Source organism: Heterodontus francisci, chromosome 5 (assembly GCF_036365525.1).
Source record: "Heterodontus francisci isolate sHetFra1 chromosome 5, sHetFra1.hap1, whole genome shotgun sequence".
Taxonomy (NCBI): domain Eukaryota; kingdom Metazoa; phylum Chordata; class Chondrichthyes; order Heterodontiformes; family Heterodontidae; genus Heterodontus; species Heterodontus francisci.
The window spans coordinates 8239943-8256795 of NC_090375.1; the positions used below are offsets into that span (position 1 = coordinate 8239943).

General features: G+C 48.5%; 1 protein-coding gene across 1 annotated transcript in view; it reads right to left on the reverse strand.

Moving 5' to 3' along the window:
* The window catches only part of si:ch73-173p19.1 (uncharacterized), a 97780-nt gene extending 89694 nt beyond the window's left edge, over window positions 1–8086 (reverse strand). The window contains exons 1-2 of the mRNA XM_068031068.1: window positions 7921–8086; window positions 4662–4780 (exon numbers count right to left, since the gene is read on the reverse strand). Coding sequence (XP_067887169.1) covers window positions 4662–4780; window positions 7921–8026 — 225 coding nt within the window. The 5' untranslated portion in view covers window positions 8027–8086. The remainder of the gene's footprint in view (window positions 1–4661; window positions 4781–7920) is intronic.
* Window positions 8087–16853: the final 8767 nt, after the last annotated feature.

Genomic DNA, 16853 nt, shown 5'->3' on the forward strand with positions numbered 1-16853 from the left:
GTTGTGAGGAGGATGCGAAGCCACTTCAAGGGGATTTGAGAGGCTGAGTAGGCAAAAATTTGGCAGATGAAATACAATGTGGAGAAATGTGAGGTTATCCACTTTGGTAGGAAAAACAGAAATACAGAGTATTTCTTAAATGGTGAGAAGTGGGAGAACACTGGGAAGTGTTGAATTTCATAGGGACTTGGGTGTCCTTGTTCATGAGTCACTGAAAGCTAACATGCAGGTACAGCAAGCAATCAAGAAGGCAAATGGTATGTTGGCCTTTAGTACAAGAGGATTTCAGTATAGGAGTAAAGATGTCTTGCCGCAATTAAACATAGCCTTGGTGAGACCACACCTGGAGTATTGTGTGCAGTTTTGGTCTCCTTACTTAAGGAGAGATATACTTCCATAGAGCGAGTACAACAAAGGTTCACCAAACTAATTCCTGGGATGGAGAGATTGTCCTGAGGAAAGATTAAATAGACTGGGCCTTTCTTCTCTGGAGTTTACAAGAATGAGAGGTGATCTCATTCAAATATGCAATATTCTTACAGGGCTCGACAGGGTAGATGCAGGAAGGATGTTTCCCCTGGCTAGTAAGTCCAGAACCAGGGGACATAGTCTCAAAATAAGGGACAGATTTAAGGACTGAGATGAGGAGGAATTTCTTCACTCAGAGGGTGGTGAATCTTTGGAATTCTCTGCCTCAGAGGGCTGTGGAGGCTCAGTCGTTGAGCATGTTCAAGACTGAGATCAATAAAAACATCAAGCGTTACAGGGATAGTGTAGGAAACTGGCGTTGAACTAGATCAGCCATGATCTCATTGAATGTCGGAGCGGGCTCGAAGGGCTAAAATGGCCTACTCCTGCTCCTATTTCTTGTTATGTTCACGGACACCATTTACACTGGAACCTACCTTTTATAAAATTGTCAAACTGTAATTACAGCCTGCCATTAGTGGTGCCACTGCAGTGCCTTTGGCTGGAGTGTGTAATGGCAGCGTGACAAGTTTCATTGACAGTCCCTATCTAAATGTGGACTAAGTAATTTAGAATATTGCTGAAAATAGAGACATTTTGTTGAAGCTTTTCGTCTTGTTCTCATCAGAACCTCAGGAATGAACCAGTGAATGGCTGTCACTTATTTTAGCTGAAACAGGTACAATGTGTGTACATGTTCTTTCTGTCTGCAAAGAACTGGGCCCTGTGTATTAATATATGTAGCTTCCAGTATGCGCAAATGCGCCACACTGCGAACCCGACTGACAATCTTAAGTTGGTTGTCAGCGTAATTCTTAGCATTATTTAGCAAAGAACAGAAAGAACATGTACATACATTGCGCCTGTTTCAGCGAAACAAAATAAGTGTCAGCCATTCACTGGCTCATTCCTCAGGGCAATGCCTTGACCAATCAGAGTCAAGCTGCCTGGTTTAAATTTCAAACAAAGCTTGGCAGTTAACTGTCAGTCACCATAAACTGGTGCATTCTCCATGGCAATGCCTCTATCAATCAGAGTCCGCTTGCCAACCAATCAGCACTCTCTTCTCACACAGTATAAGTTTGTTGCTTCCCTACATTGATATTCTTGTGAATTGTCCTGATGAGTGCAAGACAAAAAGCTTCGACAAAATGTCGCTATTTTCAGCAATTCTCAAGTTCTGTATTACCAACTGACTATTAATTTAGAACAGAAAAGATTCACAGTAAGTGCACACAAAGCCACAGTTTTTAATGTATTATGGACACAGGGGGACTGTTAAACACTGACCTATTGTATTTCCCCAGTTTCCAGAAGCAAGTGAGACCATGTCCCAAAGAGAATTCTTTACCTTGGTCCTGACAATCTCTCTTTCCCTCTTGCTCCTCTCTTCATGGTGTGGTCTCCTGCTGCGTACCTTTACAAGGATGATATCTTGCTCAAATAGCCATTCTGCGTCAGCTCAGACTCCGGCCACAACACAGTCAAGCCCCATCATCTTCACTCGTGTACTTTCCAGTAGAGGCCTTTGGGTAGCAATCAGGGGTACTTTATAGACAGGAGCCAGGCGACACGGGCAAGATCAATATTTATTGCGTGCCCCGGAGAAGGTGGTGGTGGACCTTGAATCAATGCAATCCTTGAGGTGAAGGAGCTCCCATATTGGCATTAGATAAAGAGTTCCAGGATTTAGACATAGCCATAATGAAGTAATGGCCAATATATGTCCAAGACTTCACTGGGAGCTGAAGAGTGTTCCCATGACATTGCTGCCATTGGCCTTTTCAACAGTAGAGTCACAGGGTTGGAGGTTGTGAGAGTTCTGTAGATAGGCTTTCTCACAAAGACCTGCCACTTGGGTGAGACAGGGGAGGATAGGTACAGAGGTCAGGAATCCCCTCACTTCTTAACCCAGGGTGCTGAAACTAATTGTGGCATCCCCATTGCTACCTTGGCTGTGTGCAAGTAAAACAAATTAATAACTGAAGCAATGTCCTTCGAGTTCCAGGTAGCTCAATTCTGCACTGGCCAAGACCTTTAACAGGGAGCCTCAACTCTATTTTTAACCAGGTGTTTGCCCAGCGACTTTCTGAAGGAGTTGCTTTCTGTTTACTTTTTAGACATTCATGGGATGTGGGTGTCGCTGGCCAGGCCAGCATTTATTGCCCATCCCTAATTGCCCTCGAGAAGGTCGTGGTGAGCTGCCTTCTTGAACCGCTGCAGTCCATGTGGGGTAGGTACACCCACAGTGCTGTTAGGAAGGGAATTCCAGGATTTTGACCCAGCCACAGTGAAGGAACGGCGATATAGTTCCAAGTCAGGATGATGTGTGGCTTGGAAGGGAACTTGCAGGTGGTGGTGTTTCCATGCATTTGCTGCCCTTGTCCTTCTAGACGGTAGAGGTCGTAGGTTTGAAAGGTGCTGTCTCAGGAGCCTTGGTGCCTCTTACTGTGAGTCCACATATCCAGCACTGCGTGGAAACTGTGAGAACAGGTCTGGTCTCAGCTCTGGTGGCCCATCCATAAATGTGTCTGGCGACACTCAGGGGCCACTTGGGTGAGAGATTTGAGGAACTATACCGCAGTGACAGCCAACAGCTTCACAGAATCATAGAATGGTTACAGCACAGAAAGAGGCCATTCGGCCCGTTGTCTGTGCCAGCTCTCTGCAAGAGCAACACAGCTAGTTCCACTTCCCCTGCCTTTTCCACGCAGCCCTGCAATTTTTTTTCCCTTCAGATAATTATCCAATTCTCTTTTGAAAGCCTCGACTGAATCTGCATCCACCATACTCTCAGGCAGTGCATTCCAGATCCTAACCACTCAATCACAGAATTTTGGGGAGATGGTAATGCCAGTGAGCTAGTAATCCAGAGGCTAATCCAGGCTAATACCCTGCTGACACAGATTCAAATCCCAACACAGCAGCTGGTGGAATCTAAATTCACTTAATCAATAAAAATTCAATTAATTAATTTAAAATATTTGCAACTGAAAGCTAGTCTCAGTAACGATTCTCATAAAAACCCATCTGGTTCACTAATGTCCTCTAGGGAAGGAAATCTGCCATCCTTACCTGGTCTGGCCTACATGTGACCCCAGACCCACAGCAATGTGGTTGACTCTTAACTGCCCTCTGATATAGCCTAGCAAGCAACTCAGTTGAAGGTCAATTAGGGATGGGCACCAAATGCTGGCCTTGCCAGTGATGCCCACATCCCATGAAAGAATTAAAGAAATTGTTACAGCACAGAAGGAGGCCATTCAGTCCATCTCATCTGCACCAGCTCTCAGAATGAGCAATTCACTTAGTGCTATTCCCCCGCCTTACACTTGCTGCGTAAAAAGCTTTTCTTCTGTTGCTTTTTGTTCTTTCACCAATCACTTCAAATCTGTATTCTCTGGTTCTCGACCCTTCTGCCAATGAGAACAGTTTCTCTCTATCTACTCTGTCCGGACCTCTCATGATCCTGAACACCTCTATCAAGTCTCCTCTCAACCTTCTCTTCTCTAAAGAGAGTAGCCCCATCTTCTCCAATCTATCCACATTACTGAAGTCCCTCATCCCTCAAACCATTCTCGTAAATCTTTTCTGCACCCTCTCTAATGCCTTCAAATCCCTCCTAAAGTTTGATGTCCCAAATTGGACACAGTACTCCAGTTGAAGCTGAAGTAGTGTTTCATGAAGGTTCACCATAACCTCCTTGCTTTTCTTCTCTGTGCCTCTATTGATAAAGCCCAGGATCCTGTATGCCTTATTAACCACTTTCTCAACCTGCCCTGTCACCTTCAATGATTTGTGCACATCTACTCCCAGGTCCCTCTTTAGAATTGTACCCTTTATTTTATATTGCCTCTCCTTGTTCTTCTTACTAAAATTTATCACTTCACACTTCTCTGCGTTAAATTTCATCTACCACATGTCTGCCCATTCCACCAGCCTGCCTGTCCTCTTGAAGTCGATCACTATTCATCTCACAAATCACAATACTTCCAAGTTTTGCATCATCTGTAAATTTTGAAACTGTGCCCTGCACACTGAAGTCCAGGTCATTAATATAGATCAAGAAAAGCAGGGGTCCTAATACTGACCCCTGGGGAACCCCACTATATACCTTCCTCCAGTCTGAAAAATAACCATTTAAACCAAGGAGGGAGGAAAGTCAGAGGGATTGCTGTACCATTATTATTTACCTTCTGTTTCTTTCTCCTCTCAGCTTTGATTTGCTGAGCGACACGCTCCCTCTGCTGCTCCTCAAACTCCTTCAGGTTGAGGTTTCTTCGGGAGAGGGGCAACGCTGGGGAAGATGCAGCTAAACCAAAGGTACAAACCGAAATAATCAAGCACTGTCAGAGAGGGGAGGACAGAAAGAAAGACCAGTGATAATTAGAGGTGAGGAAGGACATTTAACACGGGTGTTCAAAATTCTGACAGGTGTAGACTGAGTAAATAGGAAGAAACTATTACCACTGGTTGAAGGGTCAGGAAGCAAAGGACACAGATTTATTGTACAGCAAGAACAGAAGTAGATTAATAAGATTAACTGAGAGATTTAAAACAGAGGGTGGGAGAAACATCTTCACAGAGAGTTGTGAGGCTGTGAGATTCACTTGCAGGGTTAGTGGTTGAGGCAGAAACTGTCAACATTCAAGATTAGGCTGGAGAGGGGTATGAAGAAAAATGAGTTGAGAGGAATTGAGAACAGAGTGTTTGTTCGTGTGGAAGGTAAACACTGACATATGATACTGGGGCTAAAAGGGTTAAATTAGGAGGATAGGTTTGCATAGACTAGGCTTGTATCCCCTTAACTATAGGGGATTAAGGGGTGATTAATTGACTGTTTAAGATGATTAAAGGATAGGGCAGATAAAGAGAAACTATTTCCTCTGGTGGGGGGCAGTCCAGAACAAGGGGGGGGAATAACCCGTTCAGGGGTGATGTCAGGAAACACTTCTTCACACAAAGGGTGGTGGAAATCTTGAAATCTCTTCACAAAGATGTTGCTGAGGCTATAGGTCAACAGAAAATTTCAAAGTTTTTGTTGGGTAAGGGGCACAGAACCAAGGCGGGTAAATGGAGTTAAAATACAGCTCTAATTGAATGGCTCAAGGGGCTGAATGACCTCCTCCTGTTCCTATGTTCATTTGGATGGCCTGTTCCTGTGTATTTCTCTGCAGTGAACTGACTAACTTTCACTAGTCTCAGTATTCTGTACGTATAATAAAGCAGCACACAAACCAAACAAGTTTTCAGCCAATGATAACGGGCAGTGGGAGCCCTTTAAAAAAAAAGCAGGGAAAGAGACCACTTAAGTATGTGACCAACACCAATAAACTCCAGTAAACACCTGGGACTGATCTCAATTTGTTACAGGCAACAACAAATTGATTTTGGAACACTCAACACATAAAGCTCCCAGCACTGTGGCTGAAAGCGACAACTGGCCAGAATAAAGGCACAAACATGGGAGGAAGAGAGAAAAATATAAAACAGACTGGCATAGTACAAGATCATCATCTAGATTTGCAGTTCAGGCAGGTTAATGCAGCAGTGTCAAAAGAGTTCTAAACTGCATCTACCCTGATCTGGAACACTTGATTCTGACACGGGGTATCTACAGCAGAATGATATTGCATTCTCGTCCCACTGTGTGCTATAACTGCACAAACAGTGAATAATAGCTCTTATCAAAGTCACAAATGACATCCTATGTGGATGTGACCGTGGTAAACTTTCCCTCCTCGTCCTTCTCGACCTGTCTGCAGCCTTTGACACAGTTTACCACAGTATCCTCCTCCAACGCCTCTCCACTGTCCTCAACTGGGTGGGACTGCTCTCACCTGGTTCCATTCTTATTTATCTAATCGTAGCCAGAGAATCACTAGCAATGGCTTCTCTTCCAGCTCACGCACCCTTACCTCTCATGTCCCCCAAAGATCTATCCTTGTCCCCCTCAGCAACGTCATCTGAAAGCACAGCATTAGTTTTCACATGTACACTGATAACACTGATCCAACATCCAGTACTGGATCAGCAGAAATATCCTCCAATTAAACACTGGGAAGACTGAAGCCATGGTTTTCGGTCCTTGCTCCAAACTTTGTTCCCTAGCTACTGACTCCATTCCTCTCCCTGGCAACAGTCTGAGATTAAACCAGCCTGTTTGCAACCTTGGTGTCTCATTTGACTCCGAGATGAGCTTCCAACCTCATATCTAGCCATCACTAAGACCGCCCATTTCCATCTCTGTATGATCAGCTCATCTGCTGCTGAAACCCTCATTCATGCCTTCATTACCTCTAGACTTGACTACTCTAACGCACTCCTGGCTGGTCTCCCACATTTTATACCATCTGCATTCTTAAGGTCATCACAAACTCTGCATGTCTTAACTCGCACCTAGTTCAGTTCACTCTTGTGCTCACTGACCTACATTGACAGGATGTTAAAATTTCCATCCTCATTTTCAAATCCCTCTACGTCCTCACCGCTCCCCATCTCTGTAATCTCCTCCAGCCCCACCATCCTCCGAGATATCTGTGCTCCGCTAATTCTGGCCTCTTGTGCATCCCCGATCTTAATCGCTCCACCATTGATGGCTGTGCCTTCAGTTGCCAGGGCCCTAAGCTCTGGAATACCTTCGCTACATCTCTCTGTCTCTCCACCTCGCTTTCCTCCCTTAGGACACTCCTTAAAACCTACCTCTTTGACCAAGCTTTTGGGCATCTGACCTAATATCTCCTTTTGTGGCTCGGTGCCATATTTTGTTTTACAATCCTCCTGTGAAGCACCATGGGACATTTGATTAGGTTAAAGGCGCTACATAAATACAAGTTGTTTTTGTTGTGATGTCAAGTATCTTACAGCATTATTTCATTTGTTATAAACAGCTAAAATAACGGCTGTGTTGAAATAGTAGAGAAATCTAATACATGGACATCCAAAGCTCAAATGATATCATACGTCATACTTTCTAAGTGAGAGTATTGTTATAAAGATGGCATTGGAGTGATCACAGGTCAAGAGTTTACTTCCCGGTACCGTTAGCCCTCTCTGCACCAGCACCAGTCACCCCCGACCTTCGCTAGGGTAACCACCACCCCCCATCCCACAGGGTAATCCCTAGTTACCCTCCCTCCCTCCTGCGGGGTAAACCCCCAGTTACCCTCCTCGTTACCCTCCCTCCCTCCAGCAGGGTAACACCCTCCACCGTTACCCTCCCACCTGAAGAGTAACACCCGTTACCCTCCCTTCCTCCCAGTTACCCTGCCCGCTGAACACCCTCCCTCCCTCTTTGCTGTGGGGTAACCCCCAGTTACCCTCGATCTGTCCCTCCTGCAGGGAAAACCCCAGTTACCCAACCTCCCTCCCGTGGGGTAAACCCCCAGATACCCTCCCTCCTCCTGCGGGATAAACCCAGTTACCCTCCCCTGCTTGGTCTGTAATCTTTACCTTGTAATGGATTTGCTGAGTCGGCCGGGTTGTGACTCTGGCTCCCTGTCCTATAGTGCAGTGTTGGAGCCAGTCCCTGTGCAAGTGGCGGGTTAAAGGCAGACATTGCCCCAGCTACCGATCCCCTCGACTCTTGCGCTCGCTTGGCATGATCTCCCCCTTGGAGCAACCTGCAGAACAGCAGGTTAAAGAGAAATATAACAGCATCATTTCTGGTAAAGACGAGTGGAAGAAACGATTAATCATTATATAATCCGAGTGTAACACACGGTCATGTTGGGCCCCCACCTGCCAAGAATGAGACATATTAATTTCACCATATGGACATTAAATTTCAAATTGTTGCTGGGGAGAAGGCCTGTTACAAGGGCTGCCAGACACTTGTATACTAACAGGGACAAGAGAGGTTACTTCCCTTATCCACAAATCCTAAAATGGACTTTGATCACCAGGTACAGTGTGTAGAGGAGACATTCCAGGGTCTCTAGGACAAGAGAATCCACAAACACAGAAGTGGTTATACCAGTTGGTCACGTGACTAACCTGCTGGCCAACTTGGAGTTTTTTGAATTGTACAGACAGTTTGAATTCAGAAAGACTGTTTGCTCCTGGACTGAAAACACCTCTCCTGTCTGCTCCCATCTCTTTCTCACAAGTCTCTGGACCCACTGAAGATACGTGAACCTTAAGAGAGAAAAGTCTCCTACATCGAACAAGGTTTAAGAACAATACTGGGCCCCAAAAAAAAGCAAGACCTACCTACATCCAAGGACTACAGTGAGCTTGAAGAACAGTAACCAAAACCATCTTCAGATAATGCCTCAAACTTTTCCCCTTTATTTTTCTTCTGCTCTTTTCTGGCTCTATCTGCATGTGTGTATCACGTATGCATGCTAGCTTGGGCGCGTCACGTATCCGTAGGCGTTAACCGAATTAGAGTTTAAGTTTAATAAAGTTCGATCTTTCTTCTTTTAACCTAAGAAAACCTGGTTGGCTGGTTTCTTTGCCTTACAAATTGAAAGTCGTGAACAAGGATTCACCAAGGGGGAGCTAAAAATTAAATCCTGTTACGATTAGACCAGGTGAAGGCCGAGAGAGAACCCCTAGAACCCTTTCTCACCTGGTTGTAACACACATCAACACCCTGCTCATCAATCCCACAATAATTAGAAGCCACACATGGGAAAAATGCAACTGTAAAAGATTACACTTCCACAGGCCTTTCACAACCTCAGGATGTCCCAACCAATGAAGTACTTCAGAAAGGTAGTCACTGTTGTAATGTAGAAAACGCAGCAGGCAATTAGCACACAGCTCCCACAGACAGCAAACTGATAATGGCCAGATTCTGTTTTACTGATGTTGATTGAGGGATAAATATTGGTCACAGGAGACCAGGGAGAACTTCCCTGCTCTTCTTCAAAAACATCCATGGGATCGTTTAAACGACCTGAGAGGGCAGACAGGCCCTTGATGTAACGTCTCATCCAAATGACTGCCCCTCCGACAGTGCGGCGCTCCCTCAGTACTGCCCCTCAGACAGTGCGGCATGCTCTCAGTACTGACCCTCAGACAGTGCGGCATGCTCTCAGTACTGACCCTCCGACAGTGCGGCATGCTCTCAGTACTGACCCTCCGACAGTGCGGCATGCTCTCAGTACTGACCCTCTGACAGTGCGGCATGCTCTCAGTACTGCCCCTCCGACAGTGCGGCATGCTCTCAGTACTGACCCTCCGACAGTGCGGCATGCTCTCAGTACTGACCCTCCGACAGTGCGGCATGCTCTCAGTACTGCCCCTCCGACAGTGCGGCGCTCCCTCAGTAATGCCCCTCCGACAGTGCGGCGCTCCCTCAGTACTGCCCCTCCGACAGTGCGGCACGCTCTCAGTACTGCCCCTCCGACAGTGCGGCACGCTCTCAGTACTGCCCCTCCGACAGTGCGGCACGCTCTCAGTACTGCCCCTCCGACAGTGCGGCACGCTCTCAGTACTGCCCCTCCGACAGTGCGGCGCTCCCTCAGTACTTCCCCTCCGACAGTACGGCGCTCCCTCAGTACTGCCCCTCCGACAGTGCGGCATGCTCTCAGTACTGCCCCTCTGACAGTGCGGCATGCTCTCAGTACTGCCCCTCCGACAGTGCGGCGCTCCCTCAGTACTTCCCCTCCGACAGTGCGGCATGCTCTCAGTACTGCCCCTCCGACAGTGCGGCATGCTCTCAGTACTGCCCCTCCGACAGTGCGGCATGCTCTCAGTACTGCCCCTCCGACAGTGCGGCATGCTCTCAGTACTGCCCCTCCGACAGTGCGGCATGCTCTCAGTACTGCCCCTCCGACAGTGCGGCATGCTCTCAGTACTGCCCCTCCGACAGTGCGGCATGCTCTCAGTACTGCCCCTCCGACAGTGCGGCATGCTCTCAGTACTGCCCCTCCGACAGTGCGGCATGCTCTCAGTACTGCCCCTCCGACAGTGCGGCATGCTCTCAGTACTGACCCTCCGACAGCGCGGTGCAGCATGCTCTCAGTACTGCCCCTCCGACAGCGCAGTGCAGCATGCTCTCAGTACTGACCCTCCGACAGCGCAGTGCAGCATGCTCTCAGTACTGCCCCTCCAACAGTGCGGCGCTCCCTCAGTACTGCCCCTCCAACAGTGCGGTGCTCCCTCAGTACTTCCCCTCCGACAGTGCGGCGCTCCCTCAGTACTGCCCCTCCAACAGTGCGGTGCTCCCTCAGTACTTCCCCTCCGACAGTGCGGCGCTCCCTCAGTACTTCCCCTCCGACAGTGCGGCATGCTCTCAGTACTGCCCCTCCGACAGTGCGGCATGCTCTCAGTACTGCCCCTCCGACAGTGCGGCATGCTCTCAGTACTGCCCCTCCGACAGTGCGGCATGCTCTCAGTACTGCCCCTCCGACAGTGCGGCATGCTCTCAGTACTGCCCCTCCGACAGTGCGGCGCTCCCTCAGTACTTCCCCTCCGACTGTGCGGCATGCTCTCAGTACTGCCCCTCCGACAGTGCGGCATGCTCTCAGTACTGACCATCTGACAGTGCGGCATGCTCTCAGTACTGACCCTCCGACGGTGCGGCATGCTCTCAGTACTGACCCTCCGACGGTGCGGCATGCTCTCAGTACTGCCCCTCCGACGGTGCGGCATGCTCTCAGTACTGCCCCTCCGACGGCGCAGTGCGGCATGCTCTCAGTACTGCCCCTCCGACGGCGCAGTGCGGCATGCTCTCAGTACTGACCCTCCGACAGTGCAGTGCGGCATGCTCTCAGTACTGACCCTCCGACAGTGCAGTGCGGCATGCTCTCAGTACTGACCCTCCGACAGTGCAGTGCGGCATGCTCTCAGTACTGACCCTCCGACAGTGCGGCATGCTCTCAGTACTGACCCTCCGACGGTGCGGCATGCTCTCAGTACTGACCCTCCGACGGTGCGGCATGCTCTCAGTACTGACCCTCCGACGGTGCGGCATGCTCTCAGTACTGCCCCTCCGACGGTGCGGCGCTCCCTCAGTACTTCTGCTCCAACAGTGCGGCACTCCCTCAGTACTGCCCCTCCAACAGTGTGGCATGCTCTCAGTACTGCCCCTCCGACAGCGCAGTGCGGCGCTCCCTCAGTACTTCCCCTCCGACAGTGCGGCGCTCCCTCAGTACTTCCCCTCCGACAGTGCGGCATGCTCTCAGTACTGACCCTCCGACAGCGCAGTGCGGCATGCTCTCAGTACTGACCCTCCGACAGTGCAGTGCGGCATGCTCTCAGTACTGACCCTCCGACAGTGCGGCATGCTCTCAGTACTGACCCTCCGACGGTGTGGCACACCCTCAGTACTGACCCTCCAACGGTGTGGTGCTCCCTCAGTACTGCTTCTGAATGTCAGCATAGATTATGGGCTCAAGTCTCTGAAGTGGAGCTCAAACCCACAACATTCTAACATTGAGGCGAGAGTACTAGCCATAGAGCCAAGCTAAGATTGGAGGGGAAGTGGACACTGAAGCAGAGAGCGCGAATGGCGTCAGGAGACAATTGGATGCGTCTCTGTAGAGGGATGACATTGTGGGACGATGCTTAAAAAGGCATCTAGCCAGCTGCCGTTTCCTCCTCGTGTGCTCCCCATCACCATTAACCGTTCATTCACCATTACCAACAGACGTCTTCAAAAGCCATGGTTTCTCTCAGTGATCCATGATGGGTAACAGATGTAAGGGATAGGAGACTCGGTGTCTGCAGGACATGCGTTTGTGGTGTAGAAGGATATCATACCAGCCGAGTCGTCTTCTCTCTCAATGTACGTCACGCTTTTAACATAGTAAAAAGTCCCAAGGTGCTTCACAGGAGCCATTATCAAGCAAAATATGACAGATATTAAGGAAGATTTCCAAAAGCTTGGTCAGAGAAGCAGGTTTTAAGGACTGTTTTAAATGAGGAGAGGGGGGTTAAGGGAGGGAATTTCAGAGCTTAGGCCCCAGGCAACTGAGGGCAAAGCCGCCACTGTTGGAGTAATTAAAATTGGGGCTTTGCAAGAGGCCTGAATTATAGTAGCTCAGAGATCTGAGAGAGTTATGGGGACTGCAGGAGATTACAGAGATAGGGAGGGAAGGGATTTGAAAACAAGGACAAGAATTTTTAAATGGAGGTGTTGTTGCTTGACAGGGAGCCAATGTAGGTCAGCATGCACAGGGGTGATAGGTGAACAGGGCTTGGTGCGAGTGACAGCGAGGACAGCAGAGTTTTGGATGAGCTTAAGCTAATGAAGGTGGAAGATGGGAGGTGGCCAGGATATGGACATGGACACAAGTGTGCACACAGAGTGCTTTTCAGCAAGGTCACTGTGTAGCAGTCTAGAGTGGGGACAATGTACACCATCAGACGAAAGTCTTAACAGCAGCATCAGAAGGCTCTTGTCCATCCAGCTCTTTCTAGACGCTTTCCCAAGCTAATGATGGACCCTGACATTCTCAAACACATTCTGAACTGAATCACTCCATGTAGTACCTTTTAATATTTGCTTTCAGTCCAAGGAGGATTTTCTGCATGCCCTGGATTTGAAAGCTGTGGGCCTTCTGACCGCAGACAGAGCCTGCTTCAGATGGGACAGACATGGAGACCACGATAGAACACAAGAAAGCTTAGTCCAAGGAAAGCCCCTGAAATGACATAGCTGAGTGAGCAATCCAAGGAAGCACAGGTGCTGCATTCAGGGTTAGCAATGGAAGACCCAGCGACAGCACAGATATCTCCACTGACCTCTCACCTCAGATGCCCCTAGTCCAAAACCAGCCAGTCAGAACGGGGTTCGTCTTCACTGCTAGTTTGTGAGTGGAATGAGCTCGGCTGGTCTCATACCAGTTCCTAGTGGGTGTGAGAACTGCAGCACAGGACTGGCCCTGAATTGGCACCTCGCTCAGAGAGGGTGGCTGACGTTGGGGTTACAGTACTGTAGTGGGGAGCATGTCCCATCAGAGAATAGGGCATCTGTTAAAAGACCCCCACTCCCCTCTCCCCACACAACACTGGGTAAACTCCTGCAAATGGGGGCTTTAGGAACATGACATGGTTAGCAAGTGTATGAATGCTGTTATGAGGTGAGAAAGAGGTCCAGGGGTTCAATTTCAGCCTTCACCTGATCTTATTGTAACAGAGTTTAATTTTAAACATAGTGTTTTTAGCTCCCCCTTGGTGAATCCTTGTTCACCTTATAAGGCAAAGAAACCAGCACACACACGTTTTCTTAAGTTTAAAGATTGAAATTTATTAAACTTCGCTCTAATTCAGTTAACGCCTACAGATACACGATGCGCCCACTCTAGCATGCATACGCGATACACACATGCAGATAAGGACAGAACAGAGCTGAAGAAATAAAGTGGAAAAGTTTGAGGCAATATCTGAAGAGCTTTTGTTGGGGTCTTCGAGCTCACTGTAGAGTCCTCGATTGTAGGTAGATCTGTTGGGGCCCAGTATTCTTCTTAGACCTTGGTCGCTGTAGGAGATTTTTCTCTCTTGGGGTTCACATGTCTTCAGTGGGTTTTCTGGAGTTCCGTGAGAAAGAAATGGAAGCAGACAGACAAGCAGGAGAGACAGACAGGCAAGCCAGCCAGGAGAGTTCTTCTCAGTCCAGGAGCCAAAGCTTTCTACCAGTTCAAACACTCTCTACAATTTAAAATTCCCTAAATTGGCCAGCAGAGTAGTCACTTGACAGACTGGGATAACCCACTTCTGGCTTTGTGGATTGTGTGTCAGGGAATGGTCCTTTGTCTACAAACACCGTTTGTTCACATGCAAAAATGTATTTCCAGCCAGGGGTCTGGCAACCCCTTGTAAAAGGCCTTCCCTTCTTCCCAGCAACAATTTGAAATTTAATGTTCATGTAGCGAAATTAATATCCCTTATTCTTGGCAGGAATGGGAGGGGCCTGCATGACACCTCCACACCCAGGGGAATGAAATGCCATTTGAGAAAAGTGCATTTCATTAAAAGGGTTGAGAGAAAATATATAAAATATAGAAAACCATGCATTTCTCACACTCAGTCCCATTCATTCATGAATCCTAAAACTTACTAAAACTGTCTTTTCTTGGTGCCAGTGCTGCTTTAATTCCCCCTTTTTGGCATCCTAGTAAACATGTGGTTCTTGACGGAAGCCATTCTTCCATTTGCCCATTTCCATGGCTGCCCAGGGTCTCTGTTCCTGTTGAGGTCTGAAAAGGGGGATGGGTGGTTTCTCTTTGGTTCTGACTGTTGTGGAGGATTCTTTTGTTAATCTCCCCTTTGTTCTCTGGGACTCTCTGCTTAAAAGTATTTGTGCAGACACTACTGCACTCCCCTGCGGCACTTCTACTAGGTGAAGCATCACCTAGAGGTTTCTCGGCCCCCTAGATGTCTCTCTTTATCGATGCAAGTTCCTGTAAATGCTGGTAGCAACTCTGGTGGGGAGCTTCTAGTGGCTGCATTTACAGAGGAAGATGTGGGGTCTAACTTTTCAAATTTTTCAGGGTTGGCTGACCAGACACTATGAGTTTTCATCCGGGATTCCTCCCAGACTTCCTTTAACTTTCCCTCTTGGTCGCTTTTGCCCCTTCCCTTTCTAAACTTTTGCCAGCCTCGTGCCTGCCTGTCCCATTTGTTCTCGGCAGGGGTCTGTTACAGTTCACCAGCCCTCTGCTGGAGGGTCCTCCTGACACTGGTACAGGACTTAGGAGTGCAGGTTTCACTGTAGGTTGGGGTTTCCCCTCAACCTGGCACAATTGGCAACTCCTGCAGTACTCCGCCACATTTGTAGAGTTTTGGCCAGTCAAACTGCTGTCTTATGCGGGCTTTGGTCTTTCATATACCAGCATGTACAGCCACTGCAATCGCATGGGCCCTTCTTAATACTTCTCTCCGATACCTCTGTGGCACCACTAACTGGTGAACCACTGTCCACTCCTTGCTCTCAGGTCTGTAAGAAGAACTCCATTTCCTCATCAGTACCTCATTCTTCAAATAGTAGCAATCAGGGACTCCCTCTGCTTCACTTTCAGATTGGGCAGCCTGTGCTAACTCTCGCAACACTGGGTCAGCTTGCTGCGCCTCAGCTAGGCAAAATCCATTTAATTCATTCCCTGGGTCTCCTAACTTTCCAAAGAAAGGCTTGAACAGGCAGACCCCATGGTCATCTGCCTGCAGTGCCAATGCAGTCTCCTCTGGGGGAGCTGGTTTGATCATGGCCTGATCTACTACACATTCAGGGAAACTGCAGTGGTCTGTCGCCTGCCACTGCCCTGTCTCTCTGACCTCCTGCGGTCTTTCTTTCATTACTGGGGGGGCTACCACCTTCACCCCCACCAAATCATTACCTAGGAGGTCAACCTAGGCAAACCACAGGCAAACTAGGGACAAACCCAATGGCCACCGGTCCTGAAACTAGGTCACACTCCAGGTGCACCCGGTGTACAGGTACAGGCATACACTGCCCTCCAATACCATTCACCACCAGTCTGGTTTTCACTGCACTCTATGGGGGAAAAGGTCAGGCCTTTTCCCAGTAAAGGGGATCTCGTGACCCCTGTTTTTTTTTTAATTCATTCATGGGATGTGGGCGACACTGGCCAGGCCAGCATATTTATTGCCCATCCCTAATTGCCTTTGAGAAGCTGGTGGTGAGCTGCCTTCTTGAACCGCTGCAGTCCATGTAGGTAGGTACACCCACAGTGCTGTGAGGAAGGAAGTTCCAGGATTTTGACCCAGCGACAGTAAAGGAACAGCGATATACTTCCAAGTCAGGATGGTGCGTGACTTGGAGGGGGGCTTACAGGTGGTGGTGTTCCTATGCATCTGCTGCTCTTGTCCTTTGAGGTGGTAGAGGTCGTAGGTTTGGAAGGTACTGCCTAAGGAGCCATGGTGCATTGCTGCAGTACATCTTGAAGATGGTACACACTGCTGCCACTATGCGTCGGTGGTGGAGGGAGTGAATGTTTGTAGCTGGGGTGCCAATCAAGCGGGCTACTTTGTTCCAGATGGTGTTGAGCTTCTTGAGTGTTGTTGGAGCTGCACCATCCAGGCAAGTGGAGAGTATTCCATCACACTCCTGACTTGTGCCTTGTAGATGGTGAACAGGCTTTGGGGAGTCAGGAGGTAAGTTACTCACCGCAGGATTTCGAGCCTCTGAACTGCTCTTGTAGCCACGGTATTTATATGGCTACTCCAGTTCAGTTTCTAGTCAATAGTAACCCCTAGGATGTTGATAGTGAGGGATTCCGTGATTGTAATGCCATTGAATGTCAAGGGGAGATGCTCAGATTCTCTCTTGCTGGAGATAGTCATCGCCTAGCACTTGTGTGGCACAAATTTTACTTGCCACTTATCAACGCGAGCCTGGATATTGTCCAGGTCTTGCTGCATTTCTACATGGACTGCTTCAGTATCTGAGGAGTCGCGAATGGTGCTGAACATTA